Here is a 13860-nt window from a genome sequence, read left to right as displayed (position 1 = left end):
CCACTAACATAGAGCTATTATCAAAATGGCTGGTCAAACTTTTCTCTATCCATGGATCCCACCTCATCCTGAATAAGGGCAAGTTAATTAAATATGAGTAATGAATATTAATAGAGAAAGCTGTCTTCAAGATGCAGAATAGGACAGAATGACAAGGGAGAGAGAAAGCTGCAAGCTTGTTATTCTTATTTTATGAATAACAAGTTCTAGAGAGAAGTAGTTAATCCAAAAGATTTATAAGTATATAATCAAAGTACAGAAACAGGAAGAGGAAGGTACTCTGGCATTCTAATATACCTCGGCATTGTTCTCTGTTTATGTGATAATAGTCAGCTTGACTCTAAGTCTTTAAACTTACATTATAGCTCAGTGTTTTCTCCTATCTCTGCTAAATGAAAGGCAGATGCCTTTAAAAAATGGTGGAAGACCAGACAAAGATGTAAAAGCTTTAGTAGAGCCGTAAAAAAACCCACAAAAATGAAAACAAAACAAAACAAACTAACACCCCACTGAAAAACCCCAACAAACCCCAAAACCCCCCACTTTTATCATACGGCAAGAACACACCTATTTTTAGGCTACCAAGTGCTTTGTGCATGGAAGAGCCAGTTTGAAACACTGGCAAGTTGCAAATACCTTTAGCAGTCACCAAAGCCAAGTGAGACAAGGACTGAAGGACTCTTTAGTGCCTGCTTCGTCTATGGATGAAACAGTTCTGCTTCTTATCTTCCTAATAGGCATATCTCACAGCATTAGGATTGACTCTGTTGCAACCTGCCCTCCTCCCACTGTGAGTATGATGACCACTGTTTGTTTAGTGTCTAAATTGCCAAGTACACTCCTGGAGCTTAAGGAGACTTTCTTTCAAGTCTGAAGATTGTCCATAGTGTATTTGAGTGTCAGGTTTCTAAGATTACAGTTCCTTATAATATTATTTTAGATCTAATATTTATTTGTGTCCCTTTCACTCAAAAGCAGGTTGTTCTGATCCTCTCAAGCTTTGCCAGAATTCAGTGCCAGATGTCAGCATTCCAAAATATTTAGGTTTTAATAAAAGTTTTATTCTTAATACCGTAATTTTAGTCCATATTAAATGCCTTTTGTTTTTTCATTATGCACTGGGACACATTTTTGGTGTCTGACTACAAAGATTTAAAAAAAAAAAGAAAAAAAAGTTGCTCTTCTTGTACAATCACAGGACTCTCGGAGCAGGAGCTTTAAAAACAAAATATGACAAAACTAAGAATAACATGTTTTTCCAGTGCTGCTTCCTGGGTGGTAATAGCTGCCTGTAGAACAAAGATCTTTATCACAGCTTTGCTGGTTTTGTTTGTATATAACATTTTTCAGAATGGCTCTCCATGGCTTCATTCTTTTTCTGAAAAATATAAGGAAATTTTTACAGTTTGCTTTCCAAGTATTTAAAAATAATACAAATAGAAAGTTACTCAACTGATTTTTCCCTAGCTGTAGTTACAAGCTGGGCTCCAATATTCATTTGCCTTTTAATTTTACTCATAAAAAAATACTTGCATTAATACATGAAGTGCAAATTAGATTTTATAAATTCATGATTTCCACTGTACATTTTTGGCAGCTGTACTTAATGTTTGATTCTGTAATACTTTTCATAAAATAAAAGAAAAATAAGGTCTTGAAAGCAAAACCTGAGCCTTTCCAGAAAGAGAAATTCTTAAGACCCAACATGAAGCTTGGTTAAAATACAAAGTGGTACTTTAATGAATGTGTTTTACTTTTGAAGAGAATGCCAGGTCCTACTGATCTGACATATGCTTTATAAAGTATGTCCAAAGATGGGGAGGAAGGACAAGAGGAGTTGATCCTCACCTCCAACAGAGCAGGACAGGCCACAACCAAAGTGAAGACAGGACAAGGAGAAAGCTGCAGCTCGTGGCAGGGAAAGAGGGAGGCATGCACTGAAATGGCAGCGGGGCTCCAAACTTGTGTCCAGAACTGATGGCAGCTGAGGTCAAGCAACACTGGGCTAGAAAGGAGGCAGTGATACCATGGCTTTCCTAAACTTTGTGCTTTAGGAAGGCATGGTAGCTGAACTGCAGAGAATGAACATTTTGTGCAAGTCTTAAAAATAGTGAGAAGAAAGAACAGGAAAGGAGAAAACCAGAAAATTTAAAAGGAAATAAACTTTGGGCACAGTCACCAGCTGCATGGATGGAGTGAGAGAAAGCAAATCTGGCAGTAAAATACTTTTACAACCCCAACTTGGGCTTTCTAGGAGCCAAACTATCTCTCCAACGCAAGCTCTGCCCCAACTTCTGCTTGCTAGGACAGCTCTCCCAGGCCCTTTTTTACTAGCCACATTTGGAATAATGCTTCTTCCCACCGCCCTGGCCCCAACTATTTCCAGCCGGCCCTGCCATGCTCCCGCATCCCTCCCATACGATGAATGTCAGCCGTGATTTTGGGGTGGGTTCTAAGGACTATCATATAGGTCTAGCGGATTTGTACTGGCAAGCTGAGTAGCTGGCTTTTCACGCTCCAAATGTTTTTTTGATATTCATATATATATATTTCTACAAACACATGCATGCATATGCACACACATATATCTACACACATATGTATATAAAAGACAGGATTACCAAAGCCATGAGAAGTCTGGAAAGAGCTTCTGACAGGAGATAGGTACATAAGCAAAGACTGAGTTGGCAATATGCAGTGTTACATCTTTTGTGCATACATTAGCTAAAGAAACTGTTTTAAACTGTGTTTTCCATTCCTAGTTGTAAATGTTCATATGTCTGTGTTTCTATGTGCCTAACACTTTCTGTTGGAAGTGCTGTTTGTGGAGAAACGGTGCTCCCAGGATAATCAGCTCCTCCTGCTCCAGCAGCTTTTCCCACAGCTGCTCTTCCTGGGTGGTTAGCAGCAGGCTTCAGGTGGGTTTATCCCTGTCTGCCCCCCATCTCAAGAGGACTGTTGCAGAGGTTGTCCTTTGCCTCTCCCTGAACAGCTCTCTTACAGGTTTGTTTAGGGTTTTTTGGTCATACTTTTCTTTTTATCCTTTCTTCCCTGAGACCTCAGAAATCCCTGAGGAAAGATCAGAGAGATCTTTTGTGCTGCTCTGAAAAGAGCCAGTTTAGATTTTCATTCACTTACTGCCTCGAGTCCTTTTATGTATCAACAGGAGAAATTAGAGAAATATGGAGTCTCTTTGACAGAGTGTATAAATAACCTTTGGGAAGCAACAGCAGGAAAGAAACATGAAACTCATAAAGGAGCAGCAGTTCTTGATTGCTGTGCCAATTTTGTTTACCTTAACAGAAAATTTTGACCTTCAAAGTGAGAATTCACCTAATTCACATTTCTAATTTTATCTTTCTGTTTGCCTTGTCTTCAAATGTTGTGGATGTGCAGCAGAGATATAAACGCCATCCAAGAAATCCTCCACTACTGCTGCCAGTTTTTTGGCACATAACACAAGCTGTATTGTGATATGAGTAAAACTCATAATGTGGGAAAGTGAATCTAAAAAGATATCTGTATGTTTAGCATACAGGACAAAAATGCAGAGGCACAGAGTCACTCAAATGTGCTACAAAATAAGTTTGTGTTTTGCAGACTGAATTCCTTCATGACAGGCTCATTAAAAGTTCTTGCTGCCAAATGCTGTTTGCTTTCACCTTCAAAACTGTCTGCATTAATAATGAGCAACTCCACTTGGAAGTTATTTGCATAAAATGTTGTTCTTATCAGTGGTGCAGTGCTAGGCAAGGGTGGGAGGTAGAGCACATACTCAGCAAATGAATTCAAGGACCTGATTTAACTTATTGCTCAAAAACATTGGTATAATCTAAGCTGGTATGGCACATTCTGGATGAAGTCTAGCTTAGCAGGACTTGACAGTAAGAGGGATTTAACCTCTGCTAAGTTAACTCAGGTAACTGTACTTTGCAAGCCTAAATAGTTATTATTTTCAAAATTACTATCAGAACCTTGGTTTCTCTGTTTTGTATTTTAAGACTTTCCAGCCCCATAAACTCTCAACTTCATGTGGAATACAGGTTCTTCTTGAGCCAGCTAGCTTGCTATTCCTAAGTGTTTCTACTTGCACAGATGGCTATTACGTTATATCTCTCCATTGCTCTGGGAGCATTGTTGTCAGCGGCTGGTGGATTCCCCATACAATAAGGCCTTCAATGGTATGGCAGTTACAAAGTAATAATGAGAATCTGTAGGAAATTTCCCATAACATTATTAAAGAGTTGTTTCAAGGGAGAAGCGCAGGACAAAACCTGGTTCATGTGGTTACTGTAAAAATAACTAACATATCTTCACTTTAAGCTTTATTGTACTGTCAACTTCAGAGCTTTACATTTAACTCAAATGAACAGCCAAGGTTATTTAGAATTATCTATCTCCATACCATTTGATACATATATGATAAAGGAGATTTGGCCAAATACATACCAGATTGTTATCTTCACCCTGAGCCAGAAACAGGTATTTTGCACTCAGTCTATACCTCTGCTATTCCTCTTTCACTACCTATAGATATACATGCCCTATTCAAGATCTTTACTGATGGAAAAGCTTTACTGGCCCTTTTAGATGTCGAATTTCTGGCAAAAAGCAATGAATTTTTGTAATATGAAATTATACATATCAGGATCTGGAGCATAACAATGTTTGCAAATGTCTTATTTCAATTATAGGTGAAAAAATTAATTAAGAAAAAAACCCGAAACACCTAGAGATGTCAGAGCACACAAGGCCAAACTGTACAAGTCTCAGAGTCTTCCAAATACTCAGGACCATGGGCTGTTAGCCAGCGTGCTGTATGCACTGCTCAGAAACTGGGTAATTTCTAAAGTACTATGTCCATTAAACCTTATCATTCTATGATTCAATATGTAAAATCTTGTGCCTATTAAAAAAGATTCACTAAGATAGGATCACCTAAATGGTGTGGGCTAATGGAATTGTGGGAACTTTATTTAAAACAGAATTTATGAAAGTGAATATAATATTTGAAAATATTTCTTGCAGCTGCTGAGACCCTTTTTGTTTTGTTTTGACTAAGATTTGTAAAATACCTCTTTTTGTCTTCTGTGCATGCAACTTTTCATAAAGCATTCCCTCACTGTCATTCATTCCCTTCTGCTTTTCCACTCTACTTCTTTAATGAGCAATCAGTTGTCCTTACCAGACATTAACTACATGAATGAAAAGGCCCCTAAGATGTTCTATGTGTCTTGTTTTATGCCCATCGAAGATGGAAATGAACTGCCTTGGTTAAAATGCCAGTCAATAGTAGGTCAAATTTTATTCTTCCTCAGGCTTATTTTACTTAGTTTGCTTAGAAATAAACATCAGGCAGTGCAAAATACAGATGTTACACTTCAGAATTTAAACCTAAAAAGATGGTCATCAGATTAATTCCATGGTCTTGCAAAAAAGACTAAGATAACATAGCAGCAGCCAGTAACCATACGTGAATTGGAAAAGAACAAGTACAAAACAGTACCTGATGAAAAAATCATAGTGATTTACAGGTATAAATACAATGAAATATGGAATTTAGTTCTTTTCTGTTCAGTTCTTCCATAAGAATAAAAGCTAATAAACAGAGGGAAAGGCCACTTACATTGTTGCATTATCTGTTTCAAATAAATTAAATCATTGTAATAAAATACAATCTTTAATATTAAAGTATTTGATGTTTCTAATGTGCTATTTCTCCTGACAAACGGTATTTGAGTTCCTTAACAGTCATACAAAAGGAGCTGTCTTTAGGGCATGTATGATTATATTCTAGTGAGAATACAGAGGAGATGCTTATGAATGTGTGGAACACAAAAGCTTTGACAACATTGATTACTGATCTTTGGGTTCATTTCTTACATGATCATAAACACTCTACTGCATAATTTGTACATTAGGCCAACTAAAATTTTAGTTGCTTCCTTATAGCAAGTGAATAGAAAATAATACCAACAGGAATGTGATTATTGATGTTTGAAACTAGTAAACTCCACTTTATTCATGGTCATCCATCTATGCCATATACTGAAATACCACTTTAGAAAATATTCTTTTTTATCATCACATTAACATAGCATTAGCTACAGGCACATATTAGATGCCTGTACTGAGAACAGCCCCAAATACCTGGTTTCTTCCCAGACTGACCCAAATCAAATGCCTAGGTCCGGAAGAGCATCTCCTATCCTAAAGTCAGTCAGTGTTTGGATCTTCATCTGCAGCTTCATTTCCCTTTATGTAAAATTATTTAAGAACTTAAGACAAATCTTGATTTGTCTTCCTTTACACTAATTTTTTATTCTCTGTAATCAAGAGTGCCTAAGCCCGCACTAGCTACCTTTAACACTGCGCAGAAAATAGTTGGTGTCTTGGATAGGAAGCCTCACTGACTTACTGCTTTATTGCTAGGGCTGTTCACTTTTATCTGCAGACAGGCTTCAGTGGACATCACCCGCAGCAAAATAAGATTTCCTTCAGTAGCAGTGAGCTCCTGCTTGTCATACCATCGTATTTCTGACCATACATGTCTCTGACTGACAAAAAAGCAGATAGACACTGACAAAACTTGTTTGAAAATCATATCTTTTCTGTACAGAAAGGCCGCGTGCTTGCTATAGGCCTTATTTTCCTTCCGTCCCTCCCAGCTCTTTTCTCTAACATCAAATCAAATAAATAAAGCCAGCAAAATATGTAAGAGTAAAGCTTATTCCATAACAGAAATACAAAGAAATGGTTTTAAATAACAACAGATGATATTTCTTCTACAAATAAATTAATTTACTCAACATTTCAACAATACTTTTGTCTTATTGACAGACTATGACCTACTGAGAAGGAACTGACCTCTGAGTATTAGAATATGTGCAGGCTTAGCGCAAGAGCCTTAATAACTTAATATTCAGTAATGCCACCAGAAAATTTGGGAGCAGTTCTGTTAATGCCACTATCCAACCTCCAGATCACAGTTGGTATAGGCTTAGCCAGCTCAGAGTGTAAGCAGAAGTAGTTTAGGTCTGTCTGGCCTTTCCTGCAAAGACATAACCTAACCTCCTGTGAGACCTGTTAGAGCCTAACCTCTACATTAGCTTTCTGTCTTGGATCACTGAAACTACATCAAAGCAGCAGTGGCTGTAATCCAGAATGAACAGAATCCATATATTTTACCTAAGACCTTGTTGGTTTCAGTAACTGTCTTGGTTATGTTTCTTTTTCTGTAAGTGGTTTCTGATGTATGTAGAATCTCCTTTTTTTACTTTATTAGTTTACGAGATGAATGATATATGTGTAAAGAAAGAGGACCACTTAATCTATTTTTCTCTTGTTCACGAGGCAGTACTGCTAGCCCAGGAACCATTTCAGAAAACACACCAAATAAAACACTGTTTATCACTGGTTATTCTTCTCTCTCTGTAGGAAGGCAAATTAAATAAATTTGTCTGTATTGTGAAGTAAACTATTTCTTATCTGCTCAAAAAATCTGAAATAATGAAATTAAGTTTCAAAGTTTGTTAAAATTTAATACGCACAGATAATCTGTTAGACAGTTACAGGATTGCACTGAAACGTTACATATGTCTCATCTAAAGCTTTTAATGTTTACAGTTTAAAAATATTAAATAGGTATGCTGGAACAGGAAATATTTATGCATTTCCTGTATTTTAGTTATTGTTGTTGTCTCACAATCTTAGTACAGACATGGGTGGTTATGATAGACATTGTATATAAACGTAGTAACAGGTAGTTCCTGCCCAGAAAATTTTTTAATGGAAATAAGTAAAGCAAGCATTAGGAGAAAGAAAGGAAGTACATTTCTTACTTTAAAGGCAATTGAATGAGATACAGAGAATGAGGGAGAAAACTGGTTTGAGGTAAAGGAATGCTAGCAAACTTTTTTTTTTTTGGTCAGGTATCATCCTTATTTTAAAAGCACTGCCCTCCAGCTTTTATTTTGTCAGCACAGATCTGTATTGGTGCCAAAGTTGACATGAGCACCAATGGCTTAAAATCGCAAGAACAGAACAATTAGACATTGCCTTTTTAGTCAGGATGTTTCCAGACTTCAGGAACCATCCTGATCTTATAATGAAGATCTAAAGGATGCTATTTTGTCCCAGCATTTTATCCAGGACATGAGATTTTACCTGTCTCCTCTGTCAAACTGGAAAGGTACAAGGCAGAAGCAGGAGACAAGGTTCTTACCTGACTCTCAGGTTGAATGACATGAATCAGTGAATGACTCAGGATATATGACCTGACAGAGGGCCATGCCTTTCTACTTCTCTCTACTCTCACCTCATGACAGAATGGATGTGTCCCTCCTCTTACAATCCAATGCAGAATTCTCCTTTTTCCTGTTATTCTCAGTTTTCTCCCCCTTGATTAATTTTATGAGTAGGATTGCAGAGTTGTACAATAACTGTTGCCAGAGTTTTCTTGCTATTAAAAAAAAAAATTATCATTTGTCAATTTATTTGCAACATGTAAAAATTTTGTATGTTATTGTTTCAGGACACAGCAGGTCAGGAGAGATACAGAACAATTACCACAGCTTACTACCGGGGTGCAATGGGCTTCATTTTAATGTATGACATCACGAATGAAGAATCTTTCAACGCTGTGCAGGATTGGTAAGAAAAACTTGGAATTCATATTAAATAGGATAGAGAATATTTGATATCACTCACCTGTTCTGACAGTGTAAATTATTTTGAAAAGCTTATTTCCAAGTACAGTGCCCAAGCATTCCTATACCCAAATATACTGTGGGTTTTTTTCTGGAAAGGCGATGAATATTTTAAAACGTGCTGCATGTAATTCATTGTAACCACTGTGTTTTCTGTGATTTCAGTTAATGTGAGTTATTCATACTGCTAAAACCAGCAACATGCTAGTGTGGAGAGTAACTGCTAAGATACCAGAAAGTGTTTCTATATTTCATGGGAAAAAATTAGATACCATGTGTGGGGGTTGTCTTTTAATTTAATTTTTCATCATGTTGCTTTTAACCATAGCTGGTTATACATTATGCTGTCAGTCTCGTGCCTCAAGTGTAAAAATGATGAGCAAACTTCATCAGAATAGCAGAACCTATGGCTGGTACTTATAATACCTTGTATTATGCGAATGTCAAGATGTCTCCATAAAAGTGTATCATTTTAATCAGACGTGGGTCAGTCAGGATCCAAACAATCTAAGGCTTTTTTAAGTAAAGCTGACCCAAAAGAAAAGCTAGAGTTAATCTCAGTGATCTCTTCCTTTACAAGTTGTTCTACTGTCTGAGAGCCTCCTAGCAGTGCTCTGAGTGATATGAATAGCATTTGTCATGTGTGCTCCACATGCTCTCTTGCATGCTGTTCCCATGGGAGAACTGTGTTTGAAAGGGGATTTTATTCAGAGTTTGTGTGATTTGTTCAGTATGTTTCTTTGGCCTTTTTAAAATTTATTTTAAGATATGCACTACTGAGTATTTCTTTCAGGACAGGCAAGGTCAGAAACATATTTCACACTTAAAGTAAAAGGCAGTGATGCTGTGATGCCTGTTTCTAATGGGAATTGTTGCCCAGCCTCAGACTCTCCAAGAAAAAAAGTTTTCTCTCTTTCACACTTTCCTACTTATTATTGTGGTAGAAAATGCCACTGAACCCATGGAGCACCTTCCCCCTCTACACCTGGAGCTTTTCTTGGTCTGTATATGCTGAGCCTGGTCATTCACCACTCTAAAAATAAGAACTGAGAAACTTAGCTTGATTCTGCTCTACAAGAAATGGGATCTTGGGTTGCCTAACATTTCCTGTGTAAGCACTAGGGATGTAGTAATTCACACTCCTCCAAGGGAAAGGGGCAACTCCAGAGTGTGTCCCGCCTTCTCCTCTCCATCACTTATCTGTATGACTCTACACTGAATTGCTCTTATGAGCATCTCTTTCCATTTCCTAGAGAATCGATAAGCTTACATGACTAGTATAGACCAGATAAGTAGCTTTTGGACAATTGCATGTATCTGAGAGGAGTCTCTGCTTAATACTCAAAGAGGAAGACATGTTTGCTCACTGTGACTTGCTATGGCAAAGGGATGTTCTGCCCATTTTGTACAAGCTGGAGGCATCACGCTGTTACACATTTGTGAGTACTGCTCTGTTAAACAGCATGAGACAGAATCTCCTACCTGACAGGAGGTAGCTGAAAGTGTTATTCATAGATGCTGCTGTGAAAGTTTAGCAAAAACAGGAAATCAAGGAGTAAGTACACCCAACCTCCCCGCTGAACCTGCAGTTGTGGCTGCCAGCACCACTGCTTCCTGGGCCTGCCAGCTGAAGTACTTTCTTGCTTTGCCTCTGCTGTTTGTTGTCCATGGGCTGATTGTGTTTAAGCACTGGGTTAACTGGGTGATAATGGCTGTCTAGGACCAGCTGTAATCTGCAAATCTCATTGCCCCATCTCTGGGCAAACCAGATGGCATGCCATGTATTACCTAGCTTCCTCGGACACAAAGGATTCTTTCTAGCAAGTGTAAACATGAGTACTTATTGTTAATTTTCTCACCTGTTTGTTTTCCAGCCTCCTAGATCTGGTATGGTTGGCACTCTTTCTCTCCTGGTGAAAAGTAACTAGGCTTCACATTAATTAAAAAAAAAAAAAAACACAACAAACTGTAAAATGAAACAAGAAAATATTTAAAAGCTATGGAGTTCTTAAATAGGTTTGTGAAATATGATTTTCCCATTATTTTTATCTAGAAGCTGTACAAACAGTTGGCAGCTACTACAGAAATTTGGTGGACAGGAGGACGCATTATTATGTGCTGAGAGCTACTGAGCAGTCATCTGCGTGATGAAAGGGATGACAGAGAGGCAGAGTGCCTCACTTGTCAGGATGAGACATAGATTTACTTGTTATTTTTATTTTTAAGGTCTTGAGCCCAGTTGCTGCCCTACTGTTCTTCCTCTGTTTTATTCCTCCCATCTCACAGCTGATAATTGATTTTGATTAGCCCATGCTCCAATTTTGATAGTAATTACAAAACTAGAGCTTGCTTCTGAATATGAGAGAAGTTAAAGAAAACTTGCAATTACCAATGCTGCAGAAAAGCAAGCATGGCTATGCACGTGTCTGTGCATTTGTGAAAGACATGGGGGAAAGGAGCGGGAGCTTTTAAGCCTCTCTGGGGCTTAAAATGCTTTTCTCTGTGATAAATGTGCCTCTGAAGGAAGTGGTGCCATTTGATATACATGCACAATGTGCCAAATCCAAGCTCAAATCACATCAGCTTCAAGGCTTGATCTACAAACTGCACTGTAGTCAGGACAATGAATCTACAAGTGCCTTTTAGATTTGGATAAAGGAGTTTGGTTTAAAATGTGTGTTGGGACGATTCTTTAAAAGCAGTTAGTTCAAAGCGGTTGTACTCATAGTGAAAGACATTTTTTTCTGTCTGAAGTCTGGCTGACATTTCTCCTTTATAACAACAGATGGATAGTCGTATTTCTAGACGCCATGCCTAGGTCAGCATGAATCCATTCAGCTGTGAGAAATTCTGTATCTAATTTGACTATTAACACTTTACATTAAAAAAAAAAATCAGTATCTTTAATTTTAACTAAACCTGTTAGCACCAATGTATGCAACAGTATAGTAGCCAAGCATTTGTCCACCACTCTGTGAGACTGAGAAAGGGTTTTGTCTGAAAGTTTAGCTAAATGAGTTGAAGGTCCAATAAATTGCAACCATACTGCAGACACTTCAGGAAACATTCATATCTTACTTTCCCTACTTAAAACAAAAAAACTTAAAGATTGCAAATGATGGTAACAACAAAAGTTGTAACTTAAATAGAGATTTTTTTTGAGATTCAAAGATTTTTGGCATGAGAAATCTTGAGTTGGTACTTCTGATAATTCTGCTGTACGTACACCCAGTGATTTATTGTCTTCAGTCTCATCCAGAAGATGATGCTAAGAATACACTGCCAGTGCTTATGTCCTATAATTGTTCAGTCACTTCAGAATTGCTGCCTTCTAGGGTATGTTCAACTAACCTGTGTTCTCTAAATAGCAATGTTTCCTGTATGGTTTCACACATGCTACAACAGATGCTGTTTAAATGAGCATAGCTTGGCAGACAGTTCAGACTGACCTACAAAATTGACAGGTCCTTAATAATTTTTTACCATTTAGGTGTTTTTTGTATCACCTACAGACTTCATCAGCAGTTAGTCTAAATGTTTAAAAACTTTGATAAAATTATTGAAGAGTATTTCTCTTCACTTTCAGGTCAGTCTCTGAATGCGTTTCCTCTGAAGAAAATGGCAGTGGCAGTAGTCACAGCACTGAAAAGTATTCTCCTTTATAGATACAGATTTTCAGACGTTCACAAGGACCAACAGTTTCTGTTTTTATTCAGGGAGAGTGGATGTGTGCTGAAAATCTGGTTGCTAGCAGAAACAGCAAATCAAACATGCTTTGACTCAGCAGATCTCCTATGGAGCTCTGCCCAGATTTTGAAGCTGTCTTTTCCAGGAGGCTTTTTCCTTCAGAAACGCAGCTAGTGCTGCAAGCACAAGGTGTGTACCTTGCAGTAGTTTGGTGCATGTTGGTCATGCCACCCTAAAAAGATGCAGATTTTGGGAACAGATTTATTTCCTATAAATAGGAACCACTTGTAGGGCATCGTTTTCTGCCTGGCTGAGGTCTAAATTAGAAACACGGAATAACCAAAACATCCCATTTAGCTGAATTCTTTAGACAGCATCCACAGATTTTAACTAATTGGCCTAGTGGAATCTGATTTTCTTTAAAAATTCCTTCTTATTAAATCTGAAGAGGAAATAAGTAAATGTTGAGAGTGGCTCCATGCCACTTCAATGCATATTTGTTTTAGTTCAGTTATAATGTCACAGTGGTTGCATTAATTCGTTTTTATACTACTATCTGTAGCATTTATGTTTGTTAGCCTTTTCTGTTATTACATTTCACTAGGAAGTGTTATGCCCCCTTTCTTCTTAGTGGTTCAGTCCACATAAGGTGTTAGCTTTATGGCAGTGGTACCTTACAATAGAAGGGAGAGGGTGAAAGCTTTGTGCTATCTTTGCAAATGCTATCAACTCAGTATGTTGAGTTCTATAGAAGTGCCAGGAAAATAAATGCCTCTGAGTTGAATTTAAACCTGTTCTTATAAACACAACATTTCTAGACTTATAGTGACTGAATTGGAGTCAAAGAGTTATTTATACTCAGGATATTTCTAATGCAGTGTCTCCGGCTAGGTCAGAAACAGCAGGAATGTAAACCATGACCTAAAAGCCTGAAGTTTTATGTTCTAGGTTGAAACCCTAGACTTGAAACTTTGCTAAGACAGAAGGCTAGGCAGGGACAGACAGCACGTTGTGTATAGTTGTTTACACTCACTTTAAGTTGCTCCTCTGCACCTGAAAACATTGTTCCAACTTCAAGTGTTTGTCCAGCAATATCTTTATCGTTGTCTGGTGACTGCTGAAGGCACTACTGTGGAGGGCTTCCTTGTGCAGGAATTAAAAATTTGAGAATTCCACATTGCTGAAGTCTCATATTCAGGGATGCTTTCTCGGGAGACACACAAGGCTGAAGGAGCCTAAGAGGCTTTGAATTATTGAAGTTTTTAGACAATCTGTGTTCTGTAAGCCTGTCAAGGTCTACAGAATCGGTTCTTCCTGCATTTTTGGCTGAGGCCTATGGGAGCAGGGAGGACAACATCCTAGGAAAAACTTTGATTGCCCTCACCCTTTAAAAAATAAAGTATTTCTCAAAAATTATAAGATAGATATTTTTTAATGTCCCATTGGACAGGATTATGGTTACACA

The 13860-nt window shown here is 37.8% G+C and overlaps 1 protein-coding gene across 1 annotated transcript in view; it reads left to right on the top strand.

The window, feature by feature from the left end:
- RAB3C (RAB3C, member RAS oncogene family) overlaps positions 1-13860 on the top strand; it is a 147326-nt gene that overhangs the window by 68431 nt on the left and 65035 nt on the right. The window contains exon 3 of the mRNA XM_009272552.1: positions 8534-8652. Within this exon, the coding sequence (XP_009270827.1) occupies positions 8534-8652 (119 nt within the window). The remainder of the gene's footprint in view (positions 1-8533; positions 8653-13860) is intronic.

Source organism: Aptenodytes forsteri, unplaced genomic scaffold (assembly GCF_000699145.1).
Source record: "Aptenodytes forsteri isolate BGI_AS27 unplaced genomic scaffold, ASM69914v1 Scaffold92, whole genome shotgun sequence".
NCBI lineage: Eukaryota > Metazoa > Chordata > Aves > Sphenisciformes > Spheniscidae > Aptenodytes > Aptenodytes forsteri.
Note: the sequence above shows the minus strand (reverse complement) of the source record. Positions and strands in the feature narration are given on the sequence as shown.